Raw genomic sequence first — 20,506 nt, 5'->3', positions numbered from 1 at the left:
AGATTTCCCTGCACTGATCTGTAACTTGGGCAGGGTTAGTGAGTCAACCTTCAGAAAGGTGAGTGCCGGGTCCAGCTTCCCAATTCTGGCTGATAGAGTGGCTGGTGGAGTCCTGAATTGAGAATAGATATTCTCTCTTTCCTCCCCACTTCCTGCCTCATGACACTTGAATCTCTTATTTGTCTTTATTAACTTTCATATTTTTTCAGGGATATTATATGAAAATACATGGTCTTTAGAATACTTGATGTTCAGTTGATGGTATTGGGACAGTAATCTGGAAAATAAACTTTATTGCTCAAATACTAAAATAAACTCCAAATGGATTAGCATTGAAAGTAAACAGTGAGGGGCACCTGGGTGGCTCAGTCAGTTGGGCATCTGCCTTCGGCCCAGGTCATGATCCCAGGGTCCTGGGATCGAGTTCCGCATCGGGCTCCCTGCACAGCGGGAAGTCTGTGTCTCCCTCTGCCCCTCCCCCCCTCATATTCTCTCTCTCTCTCTCAAATAAATAAAATCTTAAAAAAAAATCTTAACTGTAAAATAAAAAAAAAGTAAACAGTGAAACCAGTAATTACTATACAGAAACATTGGTTCATGTTTTTTGTTGTTTTTGGTGCAAAAAGGTGATTTTATTAAAGCACGGGGACAGGACCTGTGGGCAGAATGAGCTGCCAACATTGGTTCATGTTTTAAAAATCTTTGCAAAAGGTAGTATCAGAAACACTTTAAGTGTATAACAATAGAAATTAGAGTATGATAAATCTCTACCATGATGTGCCTTTTATTTATTTATTTGACAGAGAGAGACAGCGAGAGAGGGAACACAAGCAGGGAGAGTGGGAGAGGGAGAAGCAGGCTTCCTGCCGAGCAGGGAGCCCGATGCGGGGCTCGATCCCAGGACCCTGGGACCATGACCTGAGCCGAAGGCAGACGCTTAACGACTGAGCCACCCAGGTGCCCCGGACCATTAAATATTCTTGAAGTGTATTTATGGATACATATGTTATGGAAAGATGCTCATAATATATCATTAAGTGAAAAGTAGTTCATTACAGAATTATAAAAGAGCCAAGATCTAATATCGTTTACTAGGTTGTAGACACACTACTAAGTTCTTTACAGCTTTTATTTCATTTGCTCTTCATATATGATCCTGTTTTTTTGTATATATATATTCAATCACATATACATTCGTAGAAGACAGGTTTTCTTATAACTTTTTAACAGTTTTATTGAGGTATAACTGACATAAAATGTGTATATTTAAAGTGTACGATCAGTTCAGGCATTTAGATACACTCATGAAACCATCAACAAAATCAATATAATAAACATCTGTCACCCCCAAAAGTTTCTTTGCTCACCCCTGGTAATGCTTCCTTCATTCCTCTTTTCCCCCCACCTCTACTAACTGTCCCATTGTCCCCAGGAAGCCAATGATCTACTTTCTGTCATTATAAATTAGTTTGCATTTTCTAGAATTTTATCTTGTTTTATTTTTTAAAGATTTTATTTATTCATTTGACAGAGAGAGACACAGTGAGAGAAGGAACACAAGCAGGGGGAGAGGGAGAAGCAGGCCTCCCACTGAGCAGGGAGCCCGATGCGGGGCTCAATCCCAGGACCCTGGGGTCAGCCGAAGGCAGACGCTCAATGACTGAGCCACCCAGGCGCCCCTAGAATTTTATATAATGGAGTCCTACAGCATATACTTTTTTGGTCTTTCTTTTCACTCAGCATAATTATTTTGAGATTCATGTATGTTGGGCATATCAATAGTTCATTCCTTGTCATTGCTAAGTAATATCCTGTACCATAATTCAATTGAACTAAATTACATGCAAATATATTCCTCTCCATGATTTAGGAGAGTTATACAGCAATTTTCATAAAATTTGTAAGGCAGTAGTACCTTTGTTTCTGTGTGGAAAAGAGCTATTGAGTGTGTGAATTCCAAATGTAATGATTGTAGGAAAGGTGGTCTTCTTGAGGTGTGAGGATATGTACAGGAGACAACCTGCTGTCAGTGCAAATTGAGGAGAAACTTAGGAAGAGCCTGGAAAGACATTCTGTATTTGTGATTGTGGGAATTTTTAAAGGTTTCTGGATATATCACATGAAGGTCTACTGTAACGGTAATTCCAGGTAACCTGCTGATTGAAAAGATTATTAAACTAGATATCAGAAGATATGCATTGTAATCCCAGTTGCACCACCTATTAGCTGTATGACCTTGATTAAGTCGTATCACCTCTCTGAGATTCATATTCTTTAAATAAGGGAGGATAAGAACTTTGGGTCTCTGTCAGTCCTGCTAATTATGTAATGCAGATTGTACTCTAGAGAAGGGTAGCCATCTCATTGAGGGAAGAGAGAGTGGGAGCTGAAATCCAGTGTCCTCTGCCACAAGCTATGTGCCCTAACATCAGGTGTATCTGCTCAGAGCAGGGGTGCCTTTTTCAAATTTTCGTAGAGGCCTGCTAATTCACCAAGCAGTGCACAGCAGCGCTGAGTCTTCCTGGAATGGAGGGACTGGGGGCTGCATGAGATGCTTAATTTGCTCAAAGAGGCTGTATAGACAGTGGCGGCTGTCTGTTCTTACCTCACAGGATTGGTATAGAGAACAATGAGATTGTGTGAAAGTGCTTTGAAAAGTTTTGTATTACACAAATATCATGTCTTGCTATTTTGCTGTTCGTCTGTGGTTTACTTTAGGGTAGATACAACAAGAATTGAATACTCCATTCCTTTAAGAGAAAACTGGGCACTACCATATTTCGCATGCCAAATCGCTGCACTTACAGGCTATTTAAAAAGCAACTTAAATACTTATGGAGAGGTAAGATACAAATTTATTTGTCACAGTTAATTTTGATGTGTTGCAAATGTGGTATAAAATTTTAAAGTTAATCATATTAAACAGTTAAGTTATAATCGGTGAAGCCTAATTACTACATCTATAAAGAATATATTTAGGTAGTCCTATTATATAACACTGTTAGTCGAGTCTGATAGATGGTAAATTATTTTAAGGAAAAAGATGTTATATTGTTTCAGTGCAATTACTTGACAAAAATATATGAAGAATATATTATTTTGAAAATTAGTCTCATTAATTTACCATTTTCTGTAATATTGATGGCTTTTAGTCATTGCAAATAAGGAAATATTAATGAAGATACAAAGAGTGACTACAAATGGCAGTAATGTTAACTTTTATGGTAGCACTGCCTATTTTCTCTTTTCTGTTTTTCTGGCAACCACTGCTCTGTTCTCTATCACTATGATTTTGTCATTTTGAAAGGTTATACAAATCGAATTATATAGTATGTTATCCTTCAAGACTGGCTTTTTTCATTTAGCCTAATGCCCTTGACATCCATCTGAATTGTTGCTTTCTATCAATAATTTGCTTGTTTTCATTGCTGAGTAGTATTACAGCAATATGTGTATTTTATTTTATTTTATTATTATTTTTAAAGATTTTATTTATTTATTTGACAGAGAGAAAGATAGCGAGAGCAGGAACACAAGCAGGGGGAGTGGAAGAGGGAGAAGCAGGCTTCCTGCCAAGCAGGGAACCCGATACAGGGCTCGATCCCAGAACCCTGGGATCATGACCTGAGCCACAGGCAGACGCTTAATGACTAAGCCACCCAGGCGCCCCAGCAATATGTGTATTTCAGTCACATATTTTTTAGTTTGCTTCCCATTCTTGAGGCTAGATCTTGTGGTCCCAGTTGCATAAAGATATTGAAGCTCAGATATTTTGTGCAGTTATCTGGAACCATCTAGGGACATCTGTGGTTGATTACTGAAACACATTTAATGTGTCAAGTAATATGTATAAAATAGTTCACAATAAAGACAGTTGAAAATGAAGTGAGCAAGGTAAGGGGTAGATAAGAGTGCACAGATTTTTGAAAATGTTCAAAGGAACAAAGCTAGAAAGGAAAAACATAGCTAATTGTCCAGATTGTGTTTGACATATATTTCTGTCTTATCTCACTGCATGTTCTTTAGAGTAGTTGAGAATAAACCCTTGGAATTAGCAATTTGCTTCATTATACTGTAGTTTTTTCCCTAGTATCCCTGAAGTAATATCCACATGTCTAGTAGATTAATTAGGCTAGATCTAGATCTGAGCCTTCATTGATTTCTGGAACTGGTTTCTCTGAGGATGATGGTTTCAGGCCTTGTTATTACAGTTCTGGTTGTTCCACATTAGAAGTTTCCAGAACACTTTCTCTTATAGCTGTGGTGATATGAAGAGCAGAAGCTATGTGTTCTGTCAGTGCTAAGCTCTTCTGGGCCTGGCAGTTGGTATTTATTCTTTGACCAACTGGTAGAATTTTTCCATCTCTTACATTTTGTTCTCTGGTCTTAATCTTATTCAGGGTGCTGGAAAATCCTTATATCTGCTGATGGCCTGAGGTATTTCTGACTCCGAAATTTATCATTGAGTATAGTCAGCTGAGTCTGAAAGATTAAGTTTTAGAGAGTATGGTTGTTATCTCAGGTTTGACTAGACCCTTATTGCCTTTCTCCTTTGCTATTCTTATCAGAGCAGTCATTTGACATCATGGCTGGTGGAAAACTTGGGAATAAAAATGCAGATCCCTGGAGGAAGTAGAGGTTGTGAGAAATATACTAAGGAACAGTGGATTTGTCAGACTTGGTTTCTCACTAAGGGATCACTTGAGAGATGACATTTGGAAGGACAGAAATTATTTCAGCCAAGTACTTTCCAGGCAAGGGCAAGAAGTCCTTGTGTTTAGTACCTTAGCAAAGGAAAAGAGAGATTTACATGGTTGACAGTATAAGCACTGGGGAAAGGTAAGGCACGCTTTCACTGAGAAGCAATAAAAAAAGCAATGGGCTTTTTTCCATGGACTGTGTAGTAGGCTGAGATGTAAACAGACTATTTAAATGGAAACTCTTAGGGAAATATGAAGCACCACAGAAGTGAAAATATTTTCTAGGGTGAATGGAGTTACTTTCACAATAACAAAAGCCCATCAGCCAAGTCTAGAAAAAGCCACCATTTTCTTATGCTTATTACTTTACCTCTTTTGAGATGAAAGTGTACTGAATTTTTTCCCTTTGTCATCCTGAAATTCTCAATATGATGTTGAACTTTAAAGGACAAGTGGTTGATTTCTGTCTGTGTGCTTTATTGAAGATCTTATTGTTTATGTAAGGGTTTAGCAATAATTATGTAACTTAAAAAAGAAGTTTCTAGAATTATATAGCTTAAAGTAAAACCAGTAACAGAGCTTCAACTTTGAGGTAACAACCTCATAGATTTCTATAGTAATAAAGCTACTGATACTTAGTTTCTTTCTTTTGTTTTCCCTAGAGGTTTTGCTGCTTGTTGATGAGCGCTTCAACTTACACGTTTATGATGATGTGGGAGTACAGCCACTATCTCTTATTTCTTCAGGCGGCATCTCTGTTCTTGCTAGATAGCTTTTCACTGGAGCAAAGTGACAAGGTATTTTGAATTTTGAAGTTGTGATTTTAAATCCAGAGAATAAATGTTTTCATAGTATTGTATCTTAAGATCATTTAGCTTCTAAGCTTTATTCTGAAATATTTTAATAGGCCCTGACTTATAATTCTACGCAAAAGATTGCTAAACTCATTCTCCCTGCCCTTTTAGAAACACTTTGAAATTCTGTTAAAGAAGGTCTGCTTAACCAGTCAACCATGTGCTTCTTCTCCATTTCTAGCCCTTGCGCCTTCCCTTTCTATTTCTTTAAAAAAGAAAAAGAGTGAAATATAGAACATGCACAAAAAAGTATATGTATGCTGTGTATATATACCGTGCAGAATAAAATATGAGTATTTGACCATCCAGGCCAAGAAATGGAACATTGGAATACCCAGAAGTCCCTCTCTTAATATTCCCAGTCACATCCTGCTCCCTCCCCAACAGAGGCTTGCTGTCCTGAATTTTGTTACTCCTTTCCCCTGTTTCTTTATGGGTTTTACCACTTATCTAGATAGTCCTTAAAAAATATGCTGTAAACAATGTATTGTTTACTTTTATCTGATTTGCTTTTGAGATTCACTCATGATGATGTACAGAGCTAATTTCATTCACTTTTATTTATTTATACATTTTATTGTTAATGGACACTTCATTTTTTCCAGCTTATTGTCCATATAACCAGTGCTGCCGTAAACATTCTTACCTGGCACTAAGTGCAAGATTTCTCTGGAGTATATATCTCATAGTGGAATTACAAGTCAAAGGATATGTGCATATTCAACCTAACTAAATACTAAGCCTTTGTCCAGAATGGTTATAGCAGTTTATATAAGTGCCATCAGCATTTGGTTCCTTTCTTTATCTTTTTCTTTTTCACCCCTCTCTCATCTTTCTTTCATTTATAAACATTTATTAAGTATTTAATATGTTGTCCAAGCCAGAAATTTGGGGATCTTCTTTTTTTTTTTTTTAAGATTTTATTTATTTATTTTAGAGAGAGAGAGAAAGCATGAGCAGGGGGGAGGGGCAGAGGGAGAAGCAGGCTTCCCGCTGAGCAGGGAGCCTGATGCGGGGTCAGGTCCTGGGATCAGGACCTGAGCCAAAGGCAGACGCCTAGCCGACTGAGCCACCCAGGCGCCCCAGAAATTTGGGGATCTTCTTGCTCTTTCTTTTCTTTATCCTGTATATTTAGATGATCCAGAATCCTGATGAATACAAACATTTAGATTAATTGAATAGAGAGAATTGAACATAAAGAATCATTAATCAAATATAATGTCATTATCTTGTTAATTGAAAGGGTAGTAAGAACCCAAAAGTATCATAGAGGTAGCAGTTTGCAGGAAGCAGCTACCACCACCAGAGCTGAGGGAGCAAAGGGGAGAATTTGGAATTATTAAAACTTCAAAACTTGGGGGCGCCTGGGTGGCTCAGTCGTTAAAGCGTCTGCCTTCGGCTCAGGTCATGATCCCAGGGTCCTGGGATCGAGCCCAGCATTGGGCTCCCTGCTCAGCAGGAAGCCTGTTTCTCCCTCTCCCACTCCCCCTGCTTGTGTTCCCTCTCTCGCTGTGTCTCTCTCTGTCAAATAAGTAAATAAAATCTTAAAAAAAAACAAAAAAACCCTTCAAAACCTAGAGGAGGGACCCCTGTGGGGCTGAAACTCAGACTTCTAATGCAGGGCCGCTGCCCAGCTTTGCTGGTGTGTCTGACCTGGAAAGAAGGGCCCCATGGAAATGGAACCCAGACCTCTGTGAATGGGGCTCTGGCTAACTGGCCCTGGGGTCTCGGGGGCAAGAGAATGTGATAAAGCTGGTTCTTCAAGTGTTGGACAAACTGCACCTGCATTCAGCTGCTTCAACTAGAAGGAATTGCTCTGTTGGAGTGGAGAAGTACTGCCGATAGGATACTCACAGGAACTGCAAAGCAGACAGGAGGCCACCAGCTCCTCCTTTCTCCCCCAACCTTGTCATCTCTCTCTAGCATTTCATATTGACAGAGTTTAATAGTGAGCCAACTGGAAAAGCAGAAACATAGATTGCAAAATCTCCAGCCCCAGCGTTACAAGGCAGGGAGTAGAGGGACAGGTTGGGACTAAGAAACAGTCACTCAGTAACTGGCACACATCTGCAGAACCAGTATCCAAAATCAGGAAATAAAAAATTTGCAGCACCTGGAAGATCCCATTGTGCCCTCTCCCAGTCCTTGTTTCAGCCTCCCAACAGTAAGGTATTTCTTTTCTTAATGGCTCTGGCCTCTTGGGGATATTTTTCATTGTTTTTCTTTGCTTTCTTTCTTTTTTTTTCTTACCTTTACCACTCTGCCTTTGATTTTCCCCTCTAACTAATGCCTATATTTTGTCTTAGTTTTCCCTTTCCAAAAGGAATTAATCTTATGATAGATTAAATTATATTACTGAATTTTAGAAAAGAAATCTTCTAAGACATGTGACTTTCCTGGGAGATCATCTATTAGGACATTGAATTTAACTTTCTTATGCTCACTGTTAAATGGACCAAATCTAAAAATACTTGTCTCTGGTGCTACATTTCATGGCAGTATGTTTTCACTAGGTAGGTTTTCGGAACTGCTGCTAAAGATTAATTTTTGATTTATGCAGTTTGATGTTGTATGGATGGATTTTAGTAACAGGGCAAGCAAAATAAAATTAAATCAGGGTGAAAGCAGGTACATTCAGGCTGATTTAGATGTCCATGGTTTTAAAACTTTTTACTTTGTTTATGAAAGTTATTTCTAAGAAAGTAATAAATTCATTATATACCATAACATTAAAAATACAGATTGAACATTTGTAGGATACTATCCTAAATTATAATTGGGTATTTATTTTATAATTGGAGTCAAATCTGTTCTAAATAAAACTAATGAAAAGATGTACAAATAAAATTCATTTTATTCTCATTTATTTTGTCCCAACAGGTTCATGAAGTTTATAAAATCTATATATTTTCTCTCTTTCTGGGATATTTACTGCAGTTTGAGAATTCAGCTTTATTGGTATCTCCTTTATTAAGTTTAGTAGTGGCCTTAATACTTGCTAAGTGCCTTCAGGTAAAGAGAATTGCCTTTTTATCATTCTTGCAGTGAATTTTTTAATTGTTAATTTTTTTATACCTCACTTCTTTGTTCATGATTTTCCCCCCACAGCTGAATGTGAAGAAAGGAACTTGTATAGCTAAAATAATGAAAGTGATTAATTTTTACTTGGTGTGTACTCTGACAGTGACACTGAATATTATAATGAAGGTAAATGACTCTGCTGGTGAGATTCATGTAGTAGAGTGAGTTGGATAATGAAATATACTGGCCTAAATTTTAATGAGAATAATGAGATAGCAAAATAATAGAGTTTGTACAGTAAAATTTTGAGTTGAACAATGATCATACTTACAGGAAAAATAGGATTCTAATTTTTTTCTAGATATACTTAAAAGATACACTTTATTTTCCATTTATTTTCAAATGTCATCATTACCCAATTAATTAACATTAAGTAATTTAGTAAACAGACGAGTAAAAGTTTTGAAAAGAGTGGGTAAGTTACTCAGAGTGCCTGGGTGGCTCAGTCGTTAAGCGTCTGCCTTCGGCTCAGGTCATGGTCCTGGGATCGAGCCCCGCATTGGGCTCCCTGCTCTGCGGGAAGCCTGCTTCTCCCTCTCCTGCTCCCCCAGCTTGTGTTCCCTCTCTCGCTGTGTCTCTCTCTGTCAAATAAATAAATAAAATCTAAAAAAAAAAAGTGGGTAAGTTACTTAAGTCATGCAGGGTACGTGGAAATCTTACTACCCCATTATAGTTTTATGATTAACTATAAGGTAATGTGATTGACTTAGGTCAGTAGATCTTCTTGCTTCGTAGTTATACCAAGTATTATTTAATTCATTTTTAATTTGTTTTTTTTTTTTTTAAAGATTATTTATTTATTTATTTATTTGACAGAGAGAGACACAGCGAGAGAGGGAACACAAGCAGGGGGAGTGGGAGAGGGAGAAGCAGGCTCCCCGCAGAGCAGGGAGCCCGATGCGGACCTTGATCCCAGGACCCCGGGATCACGACCTGAGCCGAAGGCAGTCGCTTAACCGACTGAGCCACCCAGGCGCCCTAATTTGTATTTTTTTTTTTTTTTTTAAAGATTTTATTTATTTGACAGAGACGAGGAGAGCGGGAACACAAGCAGGGGGAGTGGGAGAGGGAGAAGCAGGCTTCCCGCCGAGCAGGGAGCCCGATGCGGGGCTCGATCCCAGGACCCTGGGATCATGACCTGAGCCGAAGGCAGACGCTTAACGACTGAGCCACCCAGGCGCCCTGTATTTTTTATTTAATAGTCCTGCTGTGTTTTCTATTTCTAGACAGAAACATATTGCTGTGAGCATAGCTAATAGTTCTTTGTTGTAACTAGTGCTTTTTTCTTCCAGATGTTTGTCCCACACAAAGAAAATGGGCACATGCTGAAATTCCTTGAAGTAAAATTTGGACTAAATATGACTAAGTAAGTTTTAGATTATATATAAATTTACCTAACTCCATACCACTTAAAAGATAAAGAGCAAAAATAATCCAAGGAGTAGTAGACACATAATTACATACCACTTAGAAAATAAATAATTTGGAATATTATAATATCTAGAAGAAATGTAACATTAATATTTTTTCTCATTTAAAAAAATTTCATTTAGGGGCACCTGGATGGCTCAGTCAGTTAAGCGTCTGCCTTCATTCAGCTCAGGTCATGATCTCAGGGTCCTGGGATTGAGCCCAGCATCGGGCTCTCTGCTCAGCAGGGAGTCTGCTTCTCACTCTCCCTCTGTACACTCTCTCTCTCTCAAATAAATAAATAAAATCTTTAATAAATAAATAAAATCTCATTTAGGTGTTTTATAAATTAGATGTACTTAAGCCTTAATAGCATCACAGTGTTTTGAGGCTACTTTCTCCCTTGATGTGGAACAATGATATAATGTAAAGTCAGAATAAATTAAAGATTTAAAATGAATAAAAAAAACCAATGTAATTTTTTTTTTTAAAGATTTTATTTATTTATTTGAGAGAGCATGAGAGGGGAGACAGTCAGAGGGTGAAGCAGACTCCCCGCCGAGCAGGGAGCCCGATGTGGGACTCGATCCCAGGACTCTAGGACCATGACCTGAGCCAAAGGCAGTCGCTTAACCAACTGAGCCACCCAGGTGCCCCCAATGTAATTTTTTTTAAAAAGATTTTATTTATTTATTTGAGAGAGAGCGAAAGTGAAGGAGTTCACAGGGGGAGAGGAAGAAGCAGACTTGCCCCTGAGCAGAGAGCCTGATGTGGGGCTTGATCTCAGGACCCTGAGATCATGACCTGAGCTGAAGACATATGCTTAGCTGACTGAGCCACCCAGGCGCCCCAAAACCAATGTAATTTTAACCAGTACATCAGCAAAATGTTTGCATTATGAAGGGGTGGGCAGTAAGATATCTATTTCATAGTAAAGAATCTCATTTTGGGTCGTAATAGTGGATTAGATCAGAAGCCGACTAATTTTTAACCGACTGATCCACCCAGGCAACCCTAGAAGCTGACTTTTTAAATTCAAGAGTAATGTTGTACCTTGTCTTTGTTAGTTAAATTCATTTTTTAAATCCAAAGTGAAATAAATGACTTATGTATGATAATGTCCACTTGCATAACAGAAAAAAATATATATATATATATAAATATTTTATTTTGACAGTGAGAGAGGGAACACAAGCTGGGGGAGTGAGAGAGGGAGAAGCAGTCTTCTCGTGGAGCAGGGAGCCCGATGCGGGGCTCGATTCCAGGACCCTGGGATCATGACCTGAGCTGAAGGCAGATGCTTAACGACTGAGCCACCCAGGCACCCCCAGAAAATATATATTTAAATACACATTTTTCTAGTTCATATAATATACCTTAGAACCTTATTATCATTTGCTATGATTACATGGGATTTTAGATGCTGTGCATGGAATTTCATGTTGTAGTATATCACAGTTAACAAAGTGTTGAAACACTGGAGAAATCTTCTGAAGTGTAAGTCATATATGGATATCTACTAAGGTAGAAGGATCCTTTAAGAGGCCATGTGCTCCATAGGGGCAGGGACCTTATCTTTTTCAGGTATATATATAGGCCTGACATTTAGCAGGCAATTAGGAAAAATTGGTTATAGACTTCCATAATTGACTGGCCTTTTCCCCTTTCTCTTTAACCTTGGAAGACTCGAGAATACATGTAGGGTTAAGGGCTGCTTTTGTCTAGCGTTTCTTAGTTGATGCTATGTAGTGCCCCTTTGCTCAGCATGTCAGGTACTAGATTTGCCTCACAGGGTAATACACTAGGTGTTTTAAGAATAAGACATGATGTCTGTCCTTAAGAATATTGACATCTCATTAGCTAGTTTTTATACAGTTAATGACATGAGAAGTATAAACAGTAAATGCCTTGGGGCACCTGGGTGGCTCAGTCGTTAAGCTTCTGCCTTCGGCTCAGGTCCTGATCCCAGGGTCCTGGGATCACTGGGCTTCCCTGCTCAGCAGGAAGCCTGTTTCTCCCTTTCCCACTCCCCCTGCTTGTGTTCCCTCTCTCACTGTCTCTCTCTCTGTCAAATAAATAGATAAAATCTTTAAAAAAGAAAAAGCAGTAAATGCCTTATGCTCAAATGTGCCAACTGGATGTTAGGATTTGTAGTTCACCAGAATTTCAGGAAACATTTCTGTTGAGACAGACTTTCAAGAACCACTAAAGAAATGTTAATAAGTATTTATTGGATGTGCAGGATACTAGGCCAGGTATTCTGGGAGATACAAAAATGACTATAATCTTAAAGTAGCAAGTTGCTTTAAGCACTATAATAGAGGGATAAATAAAGTGCCATGGGGATATGGGGAAGGAAAGATTGAGACTGGGGAACATGGGAAGAATATTCATTAAATTGAGATTTGAATTGGATCTTATAGAATTAGTAACTTTAATAGGTAGACAAAAAAGACGTGATTCATCATATGATCATATGTACAAAACATTTTGATGGCAGCCTCTTTGATACAGCTGTATTACTGCTTGACACATTGTGAAACTTCAACCTTTTTCTAAACCCAGTGATTTGGGATGCAGGCATTCTTCGTCCATCCAAGAGCTCTTCTGAAGATCATTCCATCTCTTTATCTCTCTTCCCAGGCTAGGGATTAAGGATAAAATGGATGTTGGAGATGGATCAGGTGTGAGAATGCAGATAAAATCACATATAACTAGGAATCTTGTTGATCATATTTAGCTTAAGGTCAAAAAAAGTGTATCCTGGGGGTGCCTGGGTGGCTCAGTCGTTAAGCGTCTGCCTTTGGCTCAGGTCATGATCCCAGAGTCCTGGGATCAAGCCCCGCGTCGGGCTCCCTGCTCCACGGGAAGCCTGCTTCTCCCTCTCCCACTCCCCCTGCTTGTGTTCCCTCTCTCACTGTGTCTCTCTGTCAAATAAATAAAATCTAAAAAAAAAAAAAAAGTGTATCCTGATTCTTATAGCTCAAAATGTTTATGTTTCAAATTTTATGACTTCTGTCTTAGATTACTCTTTTTAAAATGGGTCCTAGTTGAATTACTTTCATCCATATAAAACAGAACTGTCCAGTAATAGTATGAGTCATGCGTATAATTTTCTAGTAGACACATTTAAAAAAGTGAAAAGAAAAAAGGGAATTTAATTTTAATAATACATTTTATTTAATCCAATATATTAAAATATTATTCTAATGTATAAACAGTATAAAAATTATGAATGAGCTATTTTGTATTCTTTAGTCCTTTTCATTCTTTTTTATGTTTGAAACCCAAGGTGTATTTTGTATTTAAAGTATATCCATTTGCACTGGCCACATTTCAGGTGCTAATAGCCACATCGTACCTAGTAGCTACCATATTGGACACTGCAGATATGGAGGTCGGACAGCTGAAATTTTTGTTGTCTTCCAGATAAAAATAGAAAGTGAAACTTCCTTGAAACCATTTTGGGTTCTAGATATGGTCTTATAAAGGGTAGGACCTTGCTGTTACAAGTGAATAGATTTAGAAATGTGTTTTTTGTTTTGTCTTAGTTTTTATGGAGATAAAAAATACTTTTATGTACAGTAGGTTATACCATCTATGATTTTAATATCATGCTTTTTGTTTTCTGTAGGAATTTTACAATGAATTGGCTCCTATGTCAAGAATCCCTGCAGGCACCATCTCAAGATTTTTTTTTGCGATTGACACAGTCTTCTTTATTACCCTTCTATATTTTAGTGTTAATTATTTGTTTTCTTTCTATGATGCAAGTTATTTTTAGGAGAATTAAGTAAGTACCTATGAGAATCAATCACATTGCTAACTAATACATTATGAAAATAAACTATTTTTAATATCCTTCCAATATTTGTGTATTTGTTTTAGAATTTCTAGATCCATTCTCTTGTTATCAACATGTAAAATATCATAAGTTAACCAGATAAATTTCAAATTTTTTATACATCTAAGTATATAATGTCTAAATTTAATGTAGGATTAATACTGAGTTAAATTGTTACAGACTTAATTTACTAATTTAGTCATATTTTTACTTAATGTTTTTTCTATATAACTTAAATGAAGCTAGTAGTGTTAAGTGATTTTAAATTATGAAGACTTCCAAAATATTTTTGTCATGTTTAAAAGTAGGTTGTGTGTAGTATTTTAATTTTAAGAACTTAGCTATTCAAATTATGATTTAACTATATTGATTTAGTAACCACTAGTTGAGTGATAATTGATCTTGGAAAAGGAACCTAAAAATATATTTTTTAAATTTTTTAAGATTTATTTATTTATTTGAGAGCAAGAGCGCACAAATGAGTGGGGGCAGGGGCAGAGGGAGAGAGAGTCCTAAAGCAGATTCCCCACTGAGCATGGAGCCCCACGCAGGGCTCGATCCTAAGACCCTGAGATCGTAACCTGAGTTGAAATCAAGAGTCGGCTGGTTAATTGACAGAGCCACCCAGGCACGCCCTAAAAATTGTTTTTATCATATTTCCTGAACTTTCATATTTAGTCTTCACAGAGTCCATTGTCTTCAGGTTTTAAAAACCATTTCAAAGACTTGGAGATGTGTAAGTTAGATATTTGACTAACAATATACTTTCAAATTTCAAGGACCACCTATATTTTTTTTTTTATGAAGAAAGTTAAGATCTTTGATTTTTCAAATACATATTTTCAAAATAGTAAAAAACATATTTCCTTTGTGTAGAGGCAAGTCCTTGAAAGAAACTATTACTCTTGAAGATGGACGAATTGGAGGAAGGCCAGAAATAATTTATCATGTGATTCACACTATTTTATTGGGCTCTCTTGCAATGGTTATAGAAGGGTAAGTGTACTTTATTGGATCTATTTGTTTTTACAAAGAATTATCCTTTCTAATGCTAATAAGTGGATACTTTCAAGAATATATTTATGAAACTATAAACACTCAAAATCTACAAACTTTCTTAACCTAACTGGAGTTTATGGAGGTTGTTATAGTACAGTGAACTGACATTTACTTATTCACTCATTTGTTCTAAAACTATTGAATTTCTTCCAAGGGCCAGGCATTGTACTAGGTGCTGGAGGTACTGTGGTGAACAAAAGTGGACACACAATCTCTAAACTTATGTGACTTATGACTTATGTTAATGGAGGTAACAAATATTAATCACACAAAAATAAAATGACAACTTTGATAAGTGAAATAGAGGTAAATGAGCTCTGAGGCTAAGGGTTCAATAAATGATACCCTTTTCTTTGAAGTCTGGACTCAGATGAAAAATAAGACATAGGAGTATAGAATGATTTTGAACACCCAGTTTCAGTTTGAGGAGGGGCTTTCCCCACACCAACAATAAGCCATTGTTCAGGCACCAGCTGAGTGTCCTACAATTATAGTTTGACTTAATTCTGGCACTATCCACCTGGAGATAGCATCAGATTCCACAGTTCAAGGGTTCAGTCCTACAAGATTCCACCCCCCCTTCAGGTGCCAGTTGCAAACCCAGGTTATCACCTGTGCTTCTGACCAAGGCTATAAATCAGAAGTTCCCAAGACCCTCTCCTTGGGTTCAATTAATTTGTTAGAGTGGCTCACAGAACTCAAAGAAATATTTTACTTACTAGATTATCAGTTTATTATAAAAAGAGAGAACTCAGGAACAGCCAGATGGAAGATATGCATAGGGCAAGGTTTGTAGGAAGGGGTACAGAGCTCCCTTTACCTCTCTAGGCATGCCACTCTCTCCCAGTCTCCATGTGGTCACCAACCCAGAAGTTCTCCAAACCCTGTCCTTTTGGGTTTTTATGGAGGCCTCATTACATAGGCATGTTGATTAAATCATTGACCATTGGTGATTGAACTCAACCTTCAGGCCCTCTTCCCTCCCCAGAAGTTTGGGGCGGGACTGAGAGTTCCAACTCCCTAATCGCATGGTTGGCACCACTGGCAACTGGCCCCATCCTTGGGTACCTTCCAAAAGTTAACCATTAACACAAGAGCCACCTTTCCAATTTCATCACTTAGGAAATTCCAAGAGTTTGCGAAACTGTGAGCCACGAGCCTTACAAAGACCACATATATGTGAGAAATATATTTGATCATCTGCATGATTCTGATTCTGATAAAGGTTGCATTAGAGAATACTTCATGTATGACCAAAGGGCTCTACTATTTTCCACCCCAAATTGAGCTTAGTCCTCAAACTTCAGGCCATCCCTTTTGAATGGGCAGAGCCTTGGTAAGTTTATGCACTTACCGACACCCACCATGCAAAAATAAGATACAAAATGTGGAAGCCTAGAAATGTTTGAGCTGGGTATGCTCAATTCTTTCTCTTGCACACAAATCAGATAAATCACTGCCATGAGGAGGAGCCATTAAGGTTCTGAGGTGGAGGGTTAGGAGGGGAAGCAGGGAGAAATGAAGAGTATTGATCCTAATATAAGATTTCTCAAGTTAAATTTCCATTAATTATGAATATAGATACTGAATCACAGTCATTATAGCAGTACCCATGGTGTTTTCCCCAACAGAAAGCTTAGCTATTTTCTTACTAATTTTTTATTTTGAAATACTGTTTATACACATCACAACTTCAAAGTTACAGTTATTATTAGATCTGCATTTAATGTATTAAGAAGTGTAAATATTGCTGTATAGGAATTTATTTTTATTATTTGTTATCAATATTTCAATATAATTGGTTTCTTTGTAAGCCTATGTATTTTATGCATTTACAAACATTTTTTTTTTTCAAGATTTTTTTTATTTATTTATTTGAGACAGAGAGAATGAGAGAGAGAGAGCACATGAGAAGGGGGAGGGTCAGAGGCAGAAGCAGGCTCCCTGCCGAGCAGGGAGCCCGATGCGGGACTAGATCCAGGGACTCCAGGATCATGACCTGAGCCGAAGGCAGTCGCTTAACCAACTGAGCCACCCAGGCGCCCCAAACATTTTCTTATAAGACATTCATAGACTATCAGATTGCCAAACCCATGACTAGTGGGAATCTCTTTATTGAAACATGAAGCAAGAATGGTGGTTCACTCTAATAATTAGCATTCCATAATGCCTAATAAGTGGGATGAAGAAATGTATTAAGCCATGAATATTCTGAGTGATTCACGTTTTGATTTTCATTTCATTGCCTTGTAGTAGTAGAATTTTGGCGCATGGTTTGCCTTTTTCCCCCCCTTTGTACTCTCTCAGTTTTATTTCTCTCTGCAGAAGAACTTTTTGTTATTGCCACCATTCTTTATTGTTGGACGTACTATTTTAAATTCAAAATCCTTTTTTTTTTTTTTTAAAGATTTTATTTATTTATTTGAGAGAGAGAGAATGAGAGAGAGAGCACATGAGAGGGGGAAGGTCAGAGGGAGAAGCAGACTCCCTGCCGAGCAGGGAGCCCGATGCGGGACTCGATCCCGGGACTCCAGGATCATGACCTGAGCCGAAGGCAGTCGCTTAACCAACTGAGCCACCCAGGCGCCCAAATTCAAAATCCTTTTTCTGAACATGTAATCTGCATTGTTCTATTATTCATCCTTCTTTAATTTACTCACTAGGCTTATAATACTATAGATTACCTATTCATACAAATAAGATGCATAGTCACCCAGAAGGTGCCACGCACTCTACTAAGTAGAGAGTAGGGATTAAAGAAATACAAAACTGGGGCGGCTGGGTGGCTCAGTCGTTAAGCATCTGCCTTCAGCTCAGGTCATGATCCCAGGGTCCTGGGATCGAGCCCCGCATTGGGCTCCCTGCTCCGTGGGGAGCCTGCTTCTCCCTCTCCCACTCCCCCTGCTTGTGTTCCCTCTCTAGCTGTGTTTCTCTCTGTCAAATAAATAAAACCTTTAAAAAAAAAGAAAGAAAGAAATACAAAACCTACTCTTTCTTTTCAAAGAGTTCCTACCCTAGGTAAGTAAACCAAGAGTTAGAGCAAAGTAAAGTACTATGAGAAAGGTATACAAAGGGTGCTTTGGTCGCTCAGAGGAGAGGTACTAACTCAATTGTAGAGGGTGGCTAGAGGAAGTCAGTTTAAGGAAGATTTCCTATATGGGGCAACAGTCTTCAGAGATAGAGATTGGCCAGGCTGTCCATTTTCTCATGTGCCTCTGTGTGTTTGTGTGTGTGTGTGTGTAATTATCTAGACAGAATAAATATTCTTTGGGAACTAATAGTACAAGGTGAATGTAAGGTCAGTATGAGAAATATGTCTGGGGGTGCCTGGGTGGCTCATTGGTCAAATGTCTGCTTTCGGCTCATGTCACTATCTCAGGGTCCTGGGATCAAGCCCCCCGTCAGGCTCCCTGCTCAGTGGGGAGCCTGCTTCTCCTTCTCCCTGTGCCTGTCCCTCACCCCCCACTCCTACTCTCTCTCTCTCAAATAAATAAAATCTTAAAAAAAAAATATGTCTGGAAAAATAATCAGGGACCAGATGAAGTGTTTATATAGAAATTTGATATCAGATTTGCTTTTTAGTAAGATCTCTCTGGCAGCAATGATTGAGAAAGGTTTGAGAAAAAAGATTAAAGGAAGATAAGCCAGTTAAGAATCATAATAGAATTTAGAAGTGAGTCACAGTGGAAATGGAGGAAAGAGCCAAAACTAAAATATTTGGAGTTGGAAACTGAATAAGTAGCAGTAGGGACTGTGGTGGAGAGACTCTAGGAAGAGTTGCAACTCTGAAGCCAAAAGAGGAGTTTTTAAAGGGGTACATGACCAGGGAGTCGAAGGCAGAGATGTAAGTGTGGACTTCAAGGAGTCTAGCTATGAAGGGAATCAGAGTCTAAGGCAGCACTAGATGGGTGTGCTTGGGTCAGGAGGGAGAAACTTACGTGCATTAGGGGTTGGAAATACTAAGATTGTTCTGCAAACTCTGGCTAGAACACTAATCATATTTAGGGAAGTCATAGGAGAAAAACTGAAAAGGTGAATCAAGACCATATTTTTTGAGGGCCTTGAAAACCATTTAGATGAGTTTTCATTTATTTCAGTAGATTCTGGGGAACCACTAAAGATTTTTTTTTTTTTTAAAGATTTTATTTATTTATTAGACAGAGAGAGACACAGCGAGAGAGGGAACACAAGCAGGGGGAGCGGGAGAGGGAGAAGCAGGCTTCCTGCAGAGCAGGGAGCCCGATGCGGGGCTCGATCCCAGGACTCTGGGATCATGACCTGAGCCGAAGGCAGACGCTTAACCGACTGAGCCACTCAGGTGCCCCACCACTAAAGATTTTTTAACAGAAAGTGTCTTGTAATTATGTTTGAAGGTTCATTTGGTATTTGGTTGGAGAGTCTAAAGGTAGAGATGTTAGGGTGCCTGGTTGGCTCAGTTGGAAGAATATGTGATTCTTGATCTCAGGGTCATAAGTTTGAGCCCCACACTGGGTGTAGAGATTACTTAAAAAAATAAACAAACTTAAAAGGTAGAGATGTTAATTAGCCGTTATTGCAATAAAATGAGATGAATACAGAGAAATCAGTGGGTTGGACATAATGGTCTAATCTCTAGAACAGGAAGTTGATGTTCCAGGAAATGTTATATATGTATAATTCAATGTGAATGGTGTTTCCTGGAGTTATAAACCAGACTGGTTTTGATTCTGGCTGACTTGAAAAATAGCAGGAATGAGGAAGTTAGGAGGAGATACTAGTTGACCAGAGAAAACTAATGCAGTTCCTTTGTCTTAGTGACATGTATTCTATATACATCCACTACTTCTCTCAAAGTCCAAGTTAGTATTCATTTTTTTAGAGATTTATTTATTTAATTTTATTTTAAAAATTATTTTATTTATTTATTTGACAGAGAGCAAGAGAGGGGACACAAGCAGGGGGAGGGGGAGAGGGAGAAGCAGGCTTCTGGCTGAGCAGGGAGCCTGATGCGGGTCTCGATCCCAGGACCCTGGGATCATGACCTGAGCCGAAGGCAGACGCTTAACGACTGAGCCACCCAGGTGCCCCTATCTATTTATTTATTTTAATTTATTTTTATTTTTAAAAATTTATTTGAGAGAGAAAGCATGAGTGGGAGGGGCAGAGGGAGAGAGAATCTCAAGCAGACTCCACACTGAGCAGAGCCCAATGCAGGGTTCACTCTCACGACCCTGAGATCACAACCCGAGCCGAAACCAAGGGTCAGATGCCTAATCAGATGCTTAACCAATTGTACCACCCGGGCACCCCTAAAGATTTATGTTTAAGTAATTTCTACACCCAACGTGGGGCTCAAACTTACAACCCTGAGATCAAGAGCCTCACATTACACTTACTAAGCCAGTCAGGTACCCCTACATTTTTTTAAATCACCAAAAAACTAGGGTAACAGTATATAGTACCTGAAATTTGGTATTTTGCTTTTTTGTTTTATATAATTTAATTAATACCTACTGAAGGACAGCCAGGTTTCTAATTTTTTTTTTTTTAAGATTTTTTTAATTTATTTATTCATGAGA

At 38.3% G+C, this 20,506-nt stretch overlaps 1 protein-coding gene across 4 annotated transcripts in view; it reads left to right on the top strand.

Moving 5' to 3' along the window:
* The window catches only part of DPY19L4 (dpy-19 like 4), a 68,326-nt gene that overhangs the window by 27,545 nt on the left and 20,275 nt on the right, over nt 1-20,506 (top strand). For all 4 annotated transcript variants that reach the window (XM_064588114.1, XM_064588117.1, XM_064588116.1 and 1 more), the window contains 7 exons: nt 2,719-2,842; nt 5,363-5,497; nt 8,435-8,566; nt 8,663-8,761; nt 9,928-10,001; nt 13,680-13,838; nt 14,766-14,885. In XM_064588114.1, coding sequence (XP_064444184.1) covers nt 2,719-2,842; nt 5,363-5,497; nt 8,435-8,566; nt 8,663-8,761; nt 9,928-10,001; nt 13,680-13,838; nt 14,766-14,885 — 843 coding nt within the window. The remainder of the gene's footprint in view (nt 1-2,718; nt 2,843-5,362; nt 5,498-8,434; nt 8,567-8,662; nt 8,762-9,927; nt 10,002-13,679; nt 13,839-14,765; nt 14,886-20,506) is intronic.

The sequence above is a fragment of the Mirounga angustirostris genome, unplaced genomic scaffold (assembly GCF_029215605.1).
Source record: "Mirounga angustirostris isolate CCGP_5_RB_7025 unplaced genomic scaffold, mMirAng1.0.hap1 SCAF_4, whole genome shotgun sequence".
Taxonomy (NCBI): domain Eukaryota; kingdom Metazoa; phylum Chordata; class Mammalia; order Carnivora; family Phocidae; genus Mirounga; species Mirounga angustirostris.
The sequence above is the reverse complement of the archived record's forward strand: the minus strand, read 5'-3'. Positions and strand labels throughout refer to the sequence as shown.